The sequence below is a fragment of the Vidua macroura genome, chromosome 5 (assembly GCF_024509145.1).
Source record: "Vidua macroura isolate BioBank_ID:100142 chromosome 5, ASM2450914v1, whole genome shotgun sequence".
In the NCBI taxonomy this organism is placed as follows: Eukaryota; Metazoa; Chordata; class Aves; order Passeriformes; family Viduidae; genus Vidua; species Vidua macroura.
This window is the reverse complement of record NC_071575.1, coordinates 52,640,778-52,653,259: the sequence shown is the minus strand read 5'-3', so window position 1 is coordinate 52,653,259 and position 12,482 is coordinate 52,640,778. Positions and strand designations below refer to the sequence as shown.

General features: G+C 34.4%; 1 protein-coding gene across 4 annotated transcripts in view; it reads left to right on the top strand.

Annotated features, from left to right (window-relative positions):
- Nucleotides 1–12,482, top strand: part of POT1 (protection of telomeres 1) — a 60,232-nt gene that overhangs the window by 4,814 nt on the left and 42,936 nt on the right. For all 4 annotated transcript variants that reach the window (XM_053977667.1, XM_053977668.1, XM_053977669.1 and 1 more), the window contains exons 3-7: nt 3,903–3,975; nt 5,326–5,417; nt 9,206–9,316; nt 11,146–11,193; nt 12,351–12,465. In XM_053977667.1, the coding sequence (XP_053833642.1) occupies nt 3,903–3,975; nt 5,326–5,417; nt 9,206–9,316; nt 11,146–11,193; nt 12,351–12,465 (439 nt within the window). The remainder of the gene's footprint in view (nt 1–3,902; nt 3,976–5,325; nt 5,418–9,205; nt 9,317–11,145; nt 11,194–12,350; nt 12,466–12,482) is intronic.

Here is a 12,482-nt window from a genome sequence, read left to right as displayed (position 1 = left end):
CCCATTTAAAAACACATTAATATGCAGAATGTTTTTCTGAAAATGAAGGGATTGGGGGAGGTTAAGTGGTATTTTGTTTAAAAGAAATAATAATAAGCACCCCAATCCTGTTAAAGATCAGATTTCAGAGTAACAAAAACTTCTAAAGTAGTTCTCCTTTTGTATCAAATTATGCAATATCCAGTTTTATGAAAAGTGTTGTTTGTAGCAACTACCAGCATCAAGACACAATTAGTCTTTTTTATCATTACTAAGTGTGCACTTATGTTTGACTGTAATCCCAAATGTATTTTGGATTGCAAGTACAATCTTGCTATACTAGTGAAATGCAGAAATAACTTTTTCATGCCTACAGCATGAAAATTCTCTGTAAAATGCAGTGTCAATTCTTGAGTGTGTTCTTTTTCTATCCTGTTTAACTTTTTTTGTCTGTGGCTCTGAGAATCGTTTTAGGCATTCCTGATGCTTATGTATCAGGACATCAGCATTAACCCAGGCTTTCTTTCAATTTGTTAAAGGGGGAAAAAATTAAGGAAATTTGGTTCTGTAGAAAACCTAAATTGTCTTGAATCCTTAAAAAAAATGGCACAGACATTTTAAAAATATGAGCTGAACTGATCTAATGTTTTTCTGTAGCCGAAAGAAACATTTTTGCTACCACAGCTGTATATTCTCAGTTCCAAATGTAGTGCTTATATGACCCTGTGATTGAGTCCATTTATGAGAAAGAGACTGGCAGAAGACTATCCATATTGCTGGAGAGAGGATAATTTTCTGCTGCTGTCACTCTGCACTGGATCATTGTGGTGTCAAATTGATGCCAGGAGTGGTGCACTTCGGTATACTGAAGGAACAGAACTGCCCTGTTTGGAAGCAGGCAGCAGTTGAGTGGTGTAGGAGGTGATTTGATTGAGAATGATTCAGCCTCCCTCAGGTCCTGTAAAGGAACAAATGGAAACGTCAATAGCCACTGCTGCTAGCAAACAAGGTTTATTCCTCAGGGGGTAGTTTCCTGCCCCTGTTCACCTGCACAATACATAGACTTTCCTGCTTTGAAGAGCTATGTCTGCAAGCAGCCCTGACATGAGGAACGGGGATTCTTGTTCAGAAGAAAGTGGTGAAGGAGACAAAAATGCATTACAAATTAGAAAATGTTTCTGCCAAAATATATGTTTCCATTTGGAAAGCAGAGCAATTACTACCAGACTATGATTTAAAGCATACATGCAGTGCTATAGCTGAATCTGAAAGGGAGAGTATGTAGAATCTCTTTCTCAGACTTCTGCCTTATGTTAAGAGAACTTCATGCTGCTGCTGACATGGATTAGTAGGTGACTAAAACATCTTGGCATAAGCAGCCCAACTGGAGAGCTGATAATGCTGGTGCTAATGCACCATTAAATGTGAAGGAAAATCCAGTTCTGCAGGCTGAGCTTGAAGTGAACCTTAGAATGCACTGATGTTAGGTTATCTTAGTGGTGGCACGCTGTCACTCTAGACCTGCCAAAATAGGGATCAGGTCCTGCTTTGACGAGGAGGGAAGGGCAGAAGAGGATTTTTATGAAATGTGTTCTGGGAAAAGCAATAAAAAACATTTGGGATGCTTCTGTCTAACTTGTGTGCCTCAGTCCTTTCATTCTTCTGCATGGTTTTATCTTCCTGGCGCCTCTTTGAAAACTGCAAATTTCAAATTTGTGGAGAAACAGCACAGGCAATGTTTGTACCTCCTCAGTTGTGCCGTATGTTAACTAAATATGATGACTTCTCCTATTAGTTCATAATTATCTGCATTTTGCTGTGGCAAATCTGAACGAAACCTTAAAATCAGCTGCCAAATCAGCTACAGAACGAAACTGAGGGAGCGCGGCCTTACAAGGAAGGAGACACATGCAGCCAAAGAATTGTACATGGTGCGTTTGAGAGTGTGTCTGGTGGCATATGGAATGTCGAGGGTTTTGGAAAAATCCTTTAGGAAAAAGTTTGCTTCTGAGCTTAATAATCAGTGCAGGATTTGTGAGGGAAGAGCCAATTTGAGCAAGTTTTGCTAAGGTAGGTTCTTTTGAAGTTTGGAGCTCAGGAGTTTCAGGTGTGTGAAGAAGGCAATGGGGCAGTATGAGGAAATGGGTAGTAGCTGGAGAAGAGAACTATGCTAACACCTACTATAGTGTAGGTATTTGGGATACAAAGGAAAGTGGAGGGGACAGAACATTATAGCAAAGAACATGATCCCAGAATTTGAAAACCCTTTGGAATATACTGGGATATAAAAGGAAAAATAAAAAATAAAGATGGTCAAAAAGCAGCCACTATTGCATCAATGAACTTCACTTTTAAATAGTGTGCTGGTACAGATCAAAATTTCTTGCTAAGAAAGAAATATATCTGTAAATATTGAGTGTTCCTGAGGTGACTGTTTCATTGCAAAGACTTTATTACAAGAAAAATTCTGTAGTCTTGTGAGTACAATTCAAGACAATCTCAGTAAGAACAATTATATATATAATGTGTATATATGTGTTTGTGTATATATATATATATATATATATAGTGAAATTTTTAAAAAGGCTGTAATTTTGAAAACAAGTGAGAAACCTTTTTGTTTTTAACAGGTAAATTCCTGCTTTTCACAGAGAAGACTAATGAGTTTTGTTAAAGAAATTAAATTATCAAATTATTTTGGAAATCAGCATTTGTAAATAATGTTGAGGTTTTGTGGAGTGGTATTATTTCTTTATAAAACAGATAGTAAAATCTTGTTGAATTTGTTTTGGATTACTCCTCAGTTAGGACATTGTAGGACAAATTTTACTCTGGAAGACCTCTGGAGTAACAATTCCCTGCTGCATGTTTTATCCTGATTTGGTTTAAGAAGCATTTGCTAGCATTTAAGTCAGGCTTCCCACTGAATATGTGTACTGTAAAATCACTGTGATTTACCTGACTGACCTCTTAATGTTGCATTTATAGACATGTTACTATGCTCTCTTTTTACAAGAAACCTTTTAGTCTATTTTTGTGCTGTTTCTGTAGTTTTTTAAGCATTTTACAGAGTCTGTTTTCAATAATTTTATTTTTCTTTATTGGACCAATTTTTGTGGTTTTATCCTTGAGAAGGTAACAGTGCTATATCTGCCATACTGTGAAAGAATGCACTTGACTGACATTTTTGGTACTGTTAATGATACCATCTTTCTAACTAGATGCGATGATTCCAAAGAGATGTTAACATCGCTGAAGTTGTTGATTTTTGCTTCATTGTAATTTCAGCATCATAATAAAAAGAGCATTTTGGATTAATTGTTAAATCATAGGATCTTATAGAGCATTTGTATTATTACCAAATAATCAGGACACGACAGTTTCAAAACTTTGTAATGCTCTTTGTACAGCTGTATTTTTTTTGTCGCAGAAGATTATTTATCTTCATATGTGTCTGTTATATCTTGACTGTGATTTTGTTTTGATATTTATGTTGTAATCCTTTGCCAATATTTTTGGAGGAGTTGTATCTCTTAAGATTTTCATCTCTACCTTTTCAGATGCCTTTCAGCTTTTGTGTTAAAACTCTAGTATTTTTTGCTGTTTTTGTAACTAATAAAAGTTACATGTATAGTTCCATAGCTACTGTTTTATTGTTTAAGTTTATCATCTAGTCGGTGGTATCTAAATAGTATTGACATGTAATACTTCCTTATATCTCAAGAATGTTGGTTTTTATTGCTGTCTATAGCAGTTGATTTTTCTTTTTTTTGTTAAGAATGTAAATGGCAATTTGTGCTTCTTCCATAAATTCTGCCTTTTTTATCTTATAAATGTTTGAGCTGTTATCAGTACTGCAGTAACTTAGAGGCATACAGTCTTAGTTCACAACATTTTATTTTATTTTATTTTTTGCTTTGTAGGGAGTAGTTACTCTTTCCTACCCATTAACAAAACTCAGAGATGGAACAGACTTTTTCAAGATTGTTGTTCAAGGTACTATATTATTTATACATTTTAAATTTATGGTACTGCAGTAAAATCAGTAGTTCCTGCTTTTGTACAGTGTTCAATAGAGTGTTAGATTTAGAATACTCTCTTAAACTGTTCATTTTCTAAAAAAAAAGTTTAAGATAAACTTATGCCAAATATGTTAATGGCACCAATGGAAAGCAGTCTTTATATTTCAGTAGACTTCTTGTTGCATAACTTTTTAAAAGACTGTCCTGGGAATGTATTAGCTATATATACAGCTTTAATAGTATATTTTCAAACTGCATATCATAAGAAGGACCAAGAAAATTGCACATGTTACGATGTGTTAATAGTTACCACGTAATATATATATAGCATATACTATGTAAGAGCACCTTTAATGTCAGTCAGTATTTTGAATAGCAGCAAAATATTTGTGTTTCATTCTGTTTAATTTAAGCATTTAAGAAAAGGATATTTCACCTGACTACTCAAGTATTTGAATACCAGTAGCTACATAAGCGCTTTGAAAGACCTAAGTCGTTCATCATGATATTAAATGATATGAAAAATTAATATGTTCCTTTTAAGTCTTATTATCCCCTCCAGTCAGGAAGGTGGAGGAGGTAATTTGAACTTTCCAGTTCCTTCCATTTCATTCTCAGCTTTTCCTTACAGTGACTAGAGAATCACATGTGCTCCTTCTGAGCCTCCTGACTCCTGAGCAGCTGGCCTGGGGTGTGCAGGTGCTGCCTGGTGCCGCTGCCTCTGCCTGGTGTTAGCAGAGGTGAATGGAATTGTTGGGACCTCATTCAGTGTCCCTGCTGGCTCCAGGTTTCTCAAAGGGATGCTTAACCTCCCTGAGTCTTGCTGATTTCAGTGACTGTTCAGGAGAGGAGAGTTCATGCACATTCTCCATAGAAACATAAGTTTGCACATCTAAATCATTGAAATAGTAAAAAGTAGAAAACTCTAAAAATAACAACATGATTTCTGCTTCAGTCTTCCTGGAAGGCTATTAATTAATATTTCTATGACCTAGAATATATTCAGTTTATAATAGATTCTACAATAGGATCTATGTTAATGTGACTGTTAATCTAAGACTATGCATTGAATCATCCAAGTGGAAGTCTTTTTCATTTCTGTTTAATTGTACACTGGTGTACAACAGGCTCATTTTAATCCTCTTATGAAGAATATTCTGAGCAATATACCTGTAGTTAGCACATTTCCTATTTGTACATTGAAAAATGTACATATGAAAAATGTTAGACTGTAGATCAGCTTGTTTTGTAAATCTCATTCCACTGCTCTTTTGTTTTGGAGAAGGTATAGTGATTGGAATAACTTTCTCTTTTTTTCCTCTAGATTCAGATAACTTATGTTCCCAGATCAACAGCATCAATGTTTTCATATATGGAAAAATGGCAGAGGATTGTGCAAAAATTATACGCCATGGGGTAAAAAAACCACCAAAACATATGTACATATAAATTTTTGTATTAGGAATTGTTTTTCATAGATGTTGTTGATTTCTTTGCTTGTCTTGGTCTACCTATCCCTAAAATTGGAAATAGTCTGTTCAGTCCCTTCAAATCTATAATATATGCATATGTAAATTCTTTCTCACACCGATATTGAAATAAAGCAGTTATTTTTATCATTGCTATTTACCTAGCAAGCAAAGGATCATGAATATGGCTAATAGAGAAGTCACCCGTTGATATTCATACTTTGAATGTTTTGCCATTTCATAAGATATATTTTATAATTAAATTCACTTAAAAGACAGTTACACTAAAAGATTTTAAAAAAAATCAAAACTGTGCATGCAGGATTTTTTTATTGACTTGGTGCTGATGTCTTGCTTTGTCAAAGGTAGAAGTTTGTTTTGATTAGCTCCAGGTAAAAGACTTAGACAAGTCAGCCTATGAGTTTGTGAGAGAATGTGTTACCACTAAAGAAGGAAAACAAGATAAAAAATATTACCTCAGTCTTTTTATAAGACTGCCTATCAGTTTACTGACATTTCAATATTAGCCAAATATGAAATTAAAATTAGTATATGATTCATATGAGCTCATGTTAGTGCTTTTTCATTTGTGATATGAATTCACACTAAATCATAGAATAGTTTGGGCTGGAAGGCACCTTTAAAGATCAGACAGTTACAACGCTCCTGCCATAGGGAGGGACATATGGGCAGGGACATATTTCACCTCATTAGATTGCTCCAAAGCCCTATCCAACCTTACTTTGAACACTTCCAATGACGGAGCATCCACAACTTCTCTGGGCAAATTACAGTCTTTATACAGATATCTCAATTCCATGTAATTTTCAATTTTGATAGGGAAGCCAGTGTGTAAAGTTCCTGAACAAATTTGCTAAATATGCAAGCTGCAGAATCTTTTTAAATTCAATGAACAAATCAGTTTTGTCCCGATAAAAATACAAATGTTGAACAGGGCACTGTGCAGCAATTAAAAGATAAAGACATCATTACTAAAGAGCTGTGTTGGAAACTACAACCCATAGGCAGCAACCTTTAGACAGCCACGGTGTGCTAGAACCTCAGTTTGTTCTTCCTCAGTGAACTGAACCTTCATGGTGCTTCCCTCATGTCTCAAGTGAGATTTTAATTTTGGAAGAATATTAATATGAGGAAACAGTGATTTCTGAAGCTAGCAGAGTTTGAAAAAAAGCACCATTTTTAGCCATTAAAAAATTAACTTTGGTAAGGTCCAGAAAGTAGTGTTTATTTGCTGCATACCTTTTCAGATTTTAGTATTTTTTAATTTCCATATCATTCTTGGTATACTGTAAGAACTTCAGCTAAGTAGCTTGGAGGTGGAGCTGGTTATTTCAAAAAATGTGAGTAACCATGTTGTCTCCTGAGAGTCTTCTCGATCTGTAACAGAATAACCATCAGGAAAAATATTGTATTTCCTGTATTTCACACTTTCTGAATGAGGGAAATAGACTTTCTTTTTACCATTTAAAATGTTGTTTGAATCTCATAATTTATTTATGCAATATACTTCTGTTGACATCAAAATCCACCAATTTTTGTAAATAGCTTTGATTCCCAAGGCAATTACAAGATCTTCTTAGCTAAATGTGAAATGGAAACTAATCTATTTTGAAAACTAATATAACATTTAATTTCAAAGCACCATGCAAATACTAGGAATTTTTTTTTTGCCTATTTAGAAACTGCAAGTCACAACCTGTCAAAGTTGACTGTGAATTTGTAAAAAATCTGAGAATGTATCTGTTCTTTCTGCCTGTTGAACTAGATTTTGAGGTTAGTGTTGTCTTTTTCTGATGGAAGTTGCACAGTCCTTTCACAGTTTAAGAGGAGGTTTGGTTTTTTTGGTTTTTTTTAAATGTGGTGCTATGTATGGCATATATAATACATGAGAATAATCACTAGTGACCTAATACTACTCCAAAAATTTTTCACTTATTATCAGCTTGTTAAAAGGCTGAGTCTATGTAATTCTGAAGTTCCTTCTTACACAGGAGAGCAAGACAAGAGAAGTTACCTGTCTCAGCAGCCATATCCCAGAATCTCGTGCAGTACACATTCTAATAAAATGCTGAAATGGAAATAATGTATAAGCAAGACATAGCTTTTTAGATAAAGGCTGATTTTACTGTTGAAAGAACATTCTGGATAGCATCAGCTAACAGTGAAAGGAAACACATGTACTAACACCTGATTTTGGCAAAACTCACGGAGTTTCCTGAAGTTAATATTTGTGTGTTTCGGTATCTGGAAAGAATGAAACAATTTTCATGTACATTAGTAGGACAGCGTGTTAGAGGTGCAGAGAATACTGAGTGTTCTAATTGTTATGACATGTTTTAACTTAGCTTTGAGTATGGCTTACTTCTAGGTTTATATATTACTTTTTAGTCAAAGTGTACATTCTGACACTACCTGAAAATCACCATGCCCTAAGTAGTTTCATTTCAAATTAAGCTGTCTGATTAAATGTATGTTTTCTGCAGAAATTTTTTTCCCCAATGTTTTAATAAATACATATATCACTGTCACTTAATCTAGAAGCCTTTCTTTTTCTTGTACAAAATATTAAGGTTTTAGATCTTAAATCATTTAGCATAGCATTGTCAGATTGCTGAAATAGCAAAAAAAGTGCTGTCATAGTGCAATATTTGCTAAAACTGTCAACTTCAATCAGAAAACTCTTTTATTTATTGTAATCAAATAAATACATGAAGAAAAGTTATTCAGTAAAAGTGTATGGAAGTGCTTTTGGTAGAAGCTTGAATAGGAATAGGATTCCAAGTCTAACATGTTCATTGGAATGGAGCACACTGGCACAGCCCTGCTAAGCAGTTCTGATAGCAAGGGAGTGGACTATAAAGATAAAGGAGCTTTACATTGTATCAGATAGCTTTTTAATCACCTCTCATTACCTAAAGATACTTAATGTATTCTCTATCTTCTCCTCCTTTTTAATTTTTACTTTTTTTTTTTTCTTTTTGATTTGGTGAGGTTGCTGCTAAAAACGTGCTGCTGCTGGGACTTGAATCATGTACCCTTTAAATACTCTATTTCTTGTTCATTTTGAGGTGTCTGAGGAGCTTTGTACCAAAGTGAAGATAGAGTTACAATTGCTTTCTGTGCCAGAATCTCAGGAGTGATGCCAGAGATGTTTTTAAGGTCTCTGTTGCTACCAGAAACTTACCTGTTGATTGACCTACCTATTTAACCCTTTAAGAAAGCTGTTAGTCCAGCCAAAACAGTTTATAGGAGAGTTTCTTAAAAGTACAGCTGTAATTCAATGGGAAAGAAGATCTAAGAAAAAATGTTTTATCACTGCTGTTCTGACATGTGATTTCTTTTCTACCTTAGTTAAGCTAACCAGAAAGCAGGCAGTCTTTATTACATTCAAAGAGGAATGATTCTTATGCTTTATTCAATGTGAATCTTCCTCCCTAGGCTTTGTCAAAAATAGCACTCCATTACAGTAGCATCACGAGTGTGAAAATTTTAGCAGAATTAAAAAGAAAAGCTTTCTGGCGTTTGTTGTAAATATAAATTCCATGGGTAGAAGGACTAAATTGGAAAACTTAAAAACAGTTTTTACAGTTTGTTCAGGATTTTTGTTTCTTCAGTGTCTTGAGCCTTTAAGGTGAAATTTCACATTATATAGTCTTAAAATAGAGCATGTGTTAGAGTCTGTGTAATTTTCTGTTTATTGCTCTGTCTCCATAGGAAACCTTCATAGTTGCAGGATTTAAGGTGATAAAATTGCCTGCAGCGAGAGAGGATGGTAGACATGATTGTCACCTGGAAGTGTCTGAAGAAGCTGGATCAGCCATTTATGTATGTGGTTGCCCAACTTTTTTTTTTTTCCTTTTCTTTTACATTTCCAAAATGCTTACATAAACATTTTGCTTTATAATAGAAAAAAATCAGTAAAATCTATTAGAAACTGAAATGGTACAGGTTACTTTACCATGTTCATCAGTAAACATGACATGTATCCTCTGTGTGTGTGCACATGTAATTTTATAATAGCCCTAACCAAATTATTTTCCAGGTAAATTTCTATTTATTGAGTGCAAGAATTTGACTATGGTTGGCTTTTGATAGATTCCTAGAGCTGTTTAAACTACTGTTGTGCATAACACATTTCAGTAATGCAGACAAGGTAGAGAGTGCAAGAGTGATTTAAGGTCTATAATTTTTAGTTTTCTCAGGTCTATGGGTTTATACTGTTTTTACTCAAATCATCGGTTTTTACCTTTCAAATACATGGATTGCTATAATCTAAATTTTATACAGAGAATTGTACCCTTTTGTCCTGGGTAAAATATTTGTTCTTTTGTAGTATTCTCACATCAGTTCTGTTTAGTTTTATCTATATAGTTGTTGTCTAATTAAATCCTAAATTTAAGAAAAAAAAAAACTTTTGTTTTTAAATTTCAGAAAGGCACTTTTGTTTTGGAATTGACCTCTATAGGTAATGAAAACTTGGCACACAGCTCAGTGAGAAACAAAACTATTTAAAATGATAGTGCAGGCTGTTTCATGACATTCATTATCTGTTGATGATGGTGATACACAGGTAGAAAGAATATTTTTCATTGAAGATTATGGATAGCAAAACTGCCCTGAGTCTGAATAGGTGTGTGTAAACTAAAAGTGTCTAAATTTTAGAAACTACACTAGGTCTCAACTGAGTATTAGCAAGACCTCATGACATACAGCCTAATCCCAAAGACACTGTGTAGCTCCCTGAATGCCTGGGTTGTGCTGATGTGTTTATCTCATTACTGAGCACGGAATGGAGCTTGTGGCACTTCATTTGGTTACACGCATATTGGATGCTTAACATTAATTCAAATGAGCAGACTTTGTGTGTGCTTCACTTCCCCAGTCGTAACTTTTCAGTCGGCTGTTTAAAAGTAAGATCAGCTTCAGGAATGCAGCTGAAGTGAAGAGCAAAAGCAGTTCCCTGGCAGGAGTGGGCAGTGCTGAGGCAGGGCACAGCTGTGACATGGGGCTCTGTGTCTGGCAGCCAGGCTGGGCTGTGGCATCGGGATGGTGGCTGAGCCCTGTGTTCCTCACAGAGAGTGGGGGGTGTTGGCTTTTCATCAAATCTCCCCGATTAGTTCTTTAAAAGATCCTACATTGAAGGTATGTCTGGCTTATAAGTAAGACTCAAAAAGCTTAGGAACTATCTTTAAATAAAATTTATCCCTGGTAAACTTTTTCCCCCAAAGGAAAGTAACAAGTCACTGAGAATAGATCTGCTCTAAGCATTGACATGTACATACATCTTTATGTACAAAAACTTAAACCCATTTAAGGTCTATGTTAAGCAAATGCAGTTTTAAATTTGTGGCCTCCAGCTTTCAAATGCTACTCTGTTAATGTGACCTAACATATTCAACTGAATGACTTTAGAAAATGTGTGTATTTTTTTGAAGAACCTTTCGTATGAGTGTAAGTGCAGTAAATATTGCTTTCTTTTCTTCTGTAGCTAAAATTTTACTATATTCAGATGTGATTCAGATATGGTAAAAATGTCTGTAGGGCTGGTTTGTGTTTCTATATAGTGGTGTATTTGCTTCAAAGTTATCAAATGTTGTTATATTTTCAGTACCTTCAATTTTGTAATCAGAAAGTTTGTTATTTTTACTCCACAGATTTACACTAAACCAAGAACAACTGCTGCTTCAGAAACTACATCTGTGGTGAGTTTGTGTTTGGGATATTTTTAAATCACATGGGATTAACTGCATGTTAATAAGAAGGTGTGGAATTCATTTTTGTTCCTGGTTAATTTACTTCCATATGCTTGTCCCAGCAGTCATTTAGTTTTTATTTTTGCAGATAATATACTTGGAACACAAAATAAAATACAAAAAAAGTAGTACATTTTCTATACTTCTAGTATAGTTCCCATCTCAGTCTCCAAATGGATTTCATGTTGGTTTAGGAAATTTGAATTAGAAAGGTAACTGTTGGTCTAAATAAGATTGTATGCTTGTATTGTAAAAATTAAAAAGGAAATATGAAACTTCCTTTGATGTAAAATCAGACTTCGGATACTGGTTTTAACATCTGTTTTGATTTCTCTTTGGAACAAGGCCTTATGTGTCTGACTTAAAATTCTACAAGAAATAGTATTTTAAAGGCAGAGGAACTGGTTTATGAAATTTAATGTTCTTTATCATGATGTTAAAGATTAAGTACCAATGGTGATAGAGCTTGTTTTCAATTTTTATTTACAATTTCATTTTTTCAGTATAATACTTGAAAACCTAAGTTGTCAATCAGTTTGAGAGAACTCATATTCTTTAAAAGAGTCTAATCAGCAACCTTAAGATGAGAGGAGAATAGTCCTTAAACTGTAGAAAGTAGCCCTTAATTTCTTTAATCCTCCAGCAGCTGTGGTATTTTAATCAGAAGATGTGTGCAGTGGCTGTGAGAGGTCACCCCCGCCACCAGCCCAAGACAAGGATTCTGTGCAGTGACACTGCCAAGCAGAAATAAAAAGCTATTTATGTATGTGCTTTAAAAAGTCCTCTGGATCGACACGTAAAAATGAATCAGTAAAAAATTGTCTTTCATTGTTCTTTATTGTAATGACTTTTACTCACCTGGTTCATGTATTGAAACTTACTTCTGTTAGCTGGTTAGTTTATTGTAAGAAAACTGCAATCACAGAAAGAAATCTGCTTTCTAAGTCTCAAGTGAATAAGATACAAAGAAATAGATAATCTTTATTTCTTTTTTTAAGATGAAATAAATATGTCTGAGGATGAATGATGTTAAAAGACAAAATTCTTTGTGAATTATTCTTGAATAATTTTTTCTTCTGTTCTCTCATTGTATCATGTCTTTTCAGTCTGTTGCTCCAAAATATGTGTATACTCCTCTGAATCATCTTAAAGATGGAACTGTAGTGAACTTGTATGGCGTTGTGAAATTCTTCAAGCCTCCATATATTAGCAAAGGAACTGGTATGTACATATTGTAC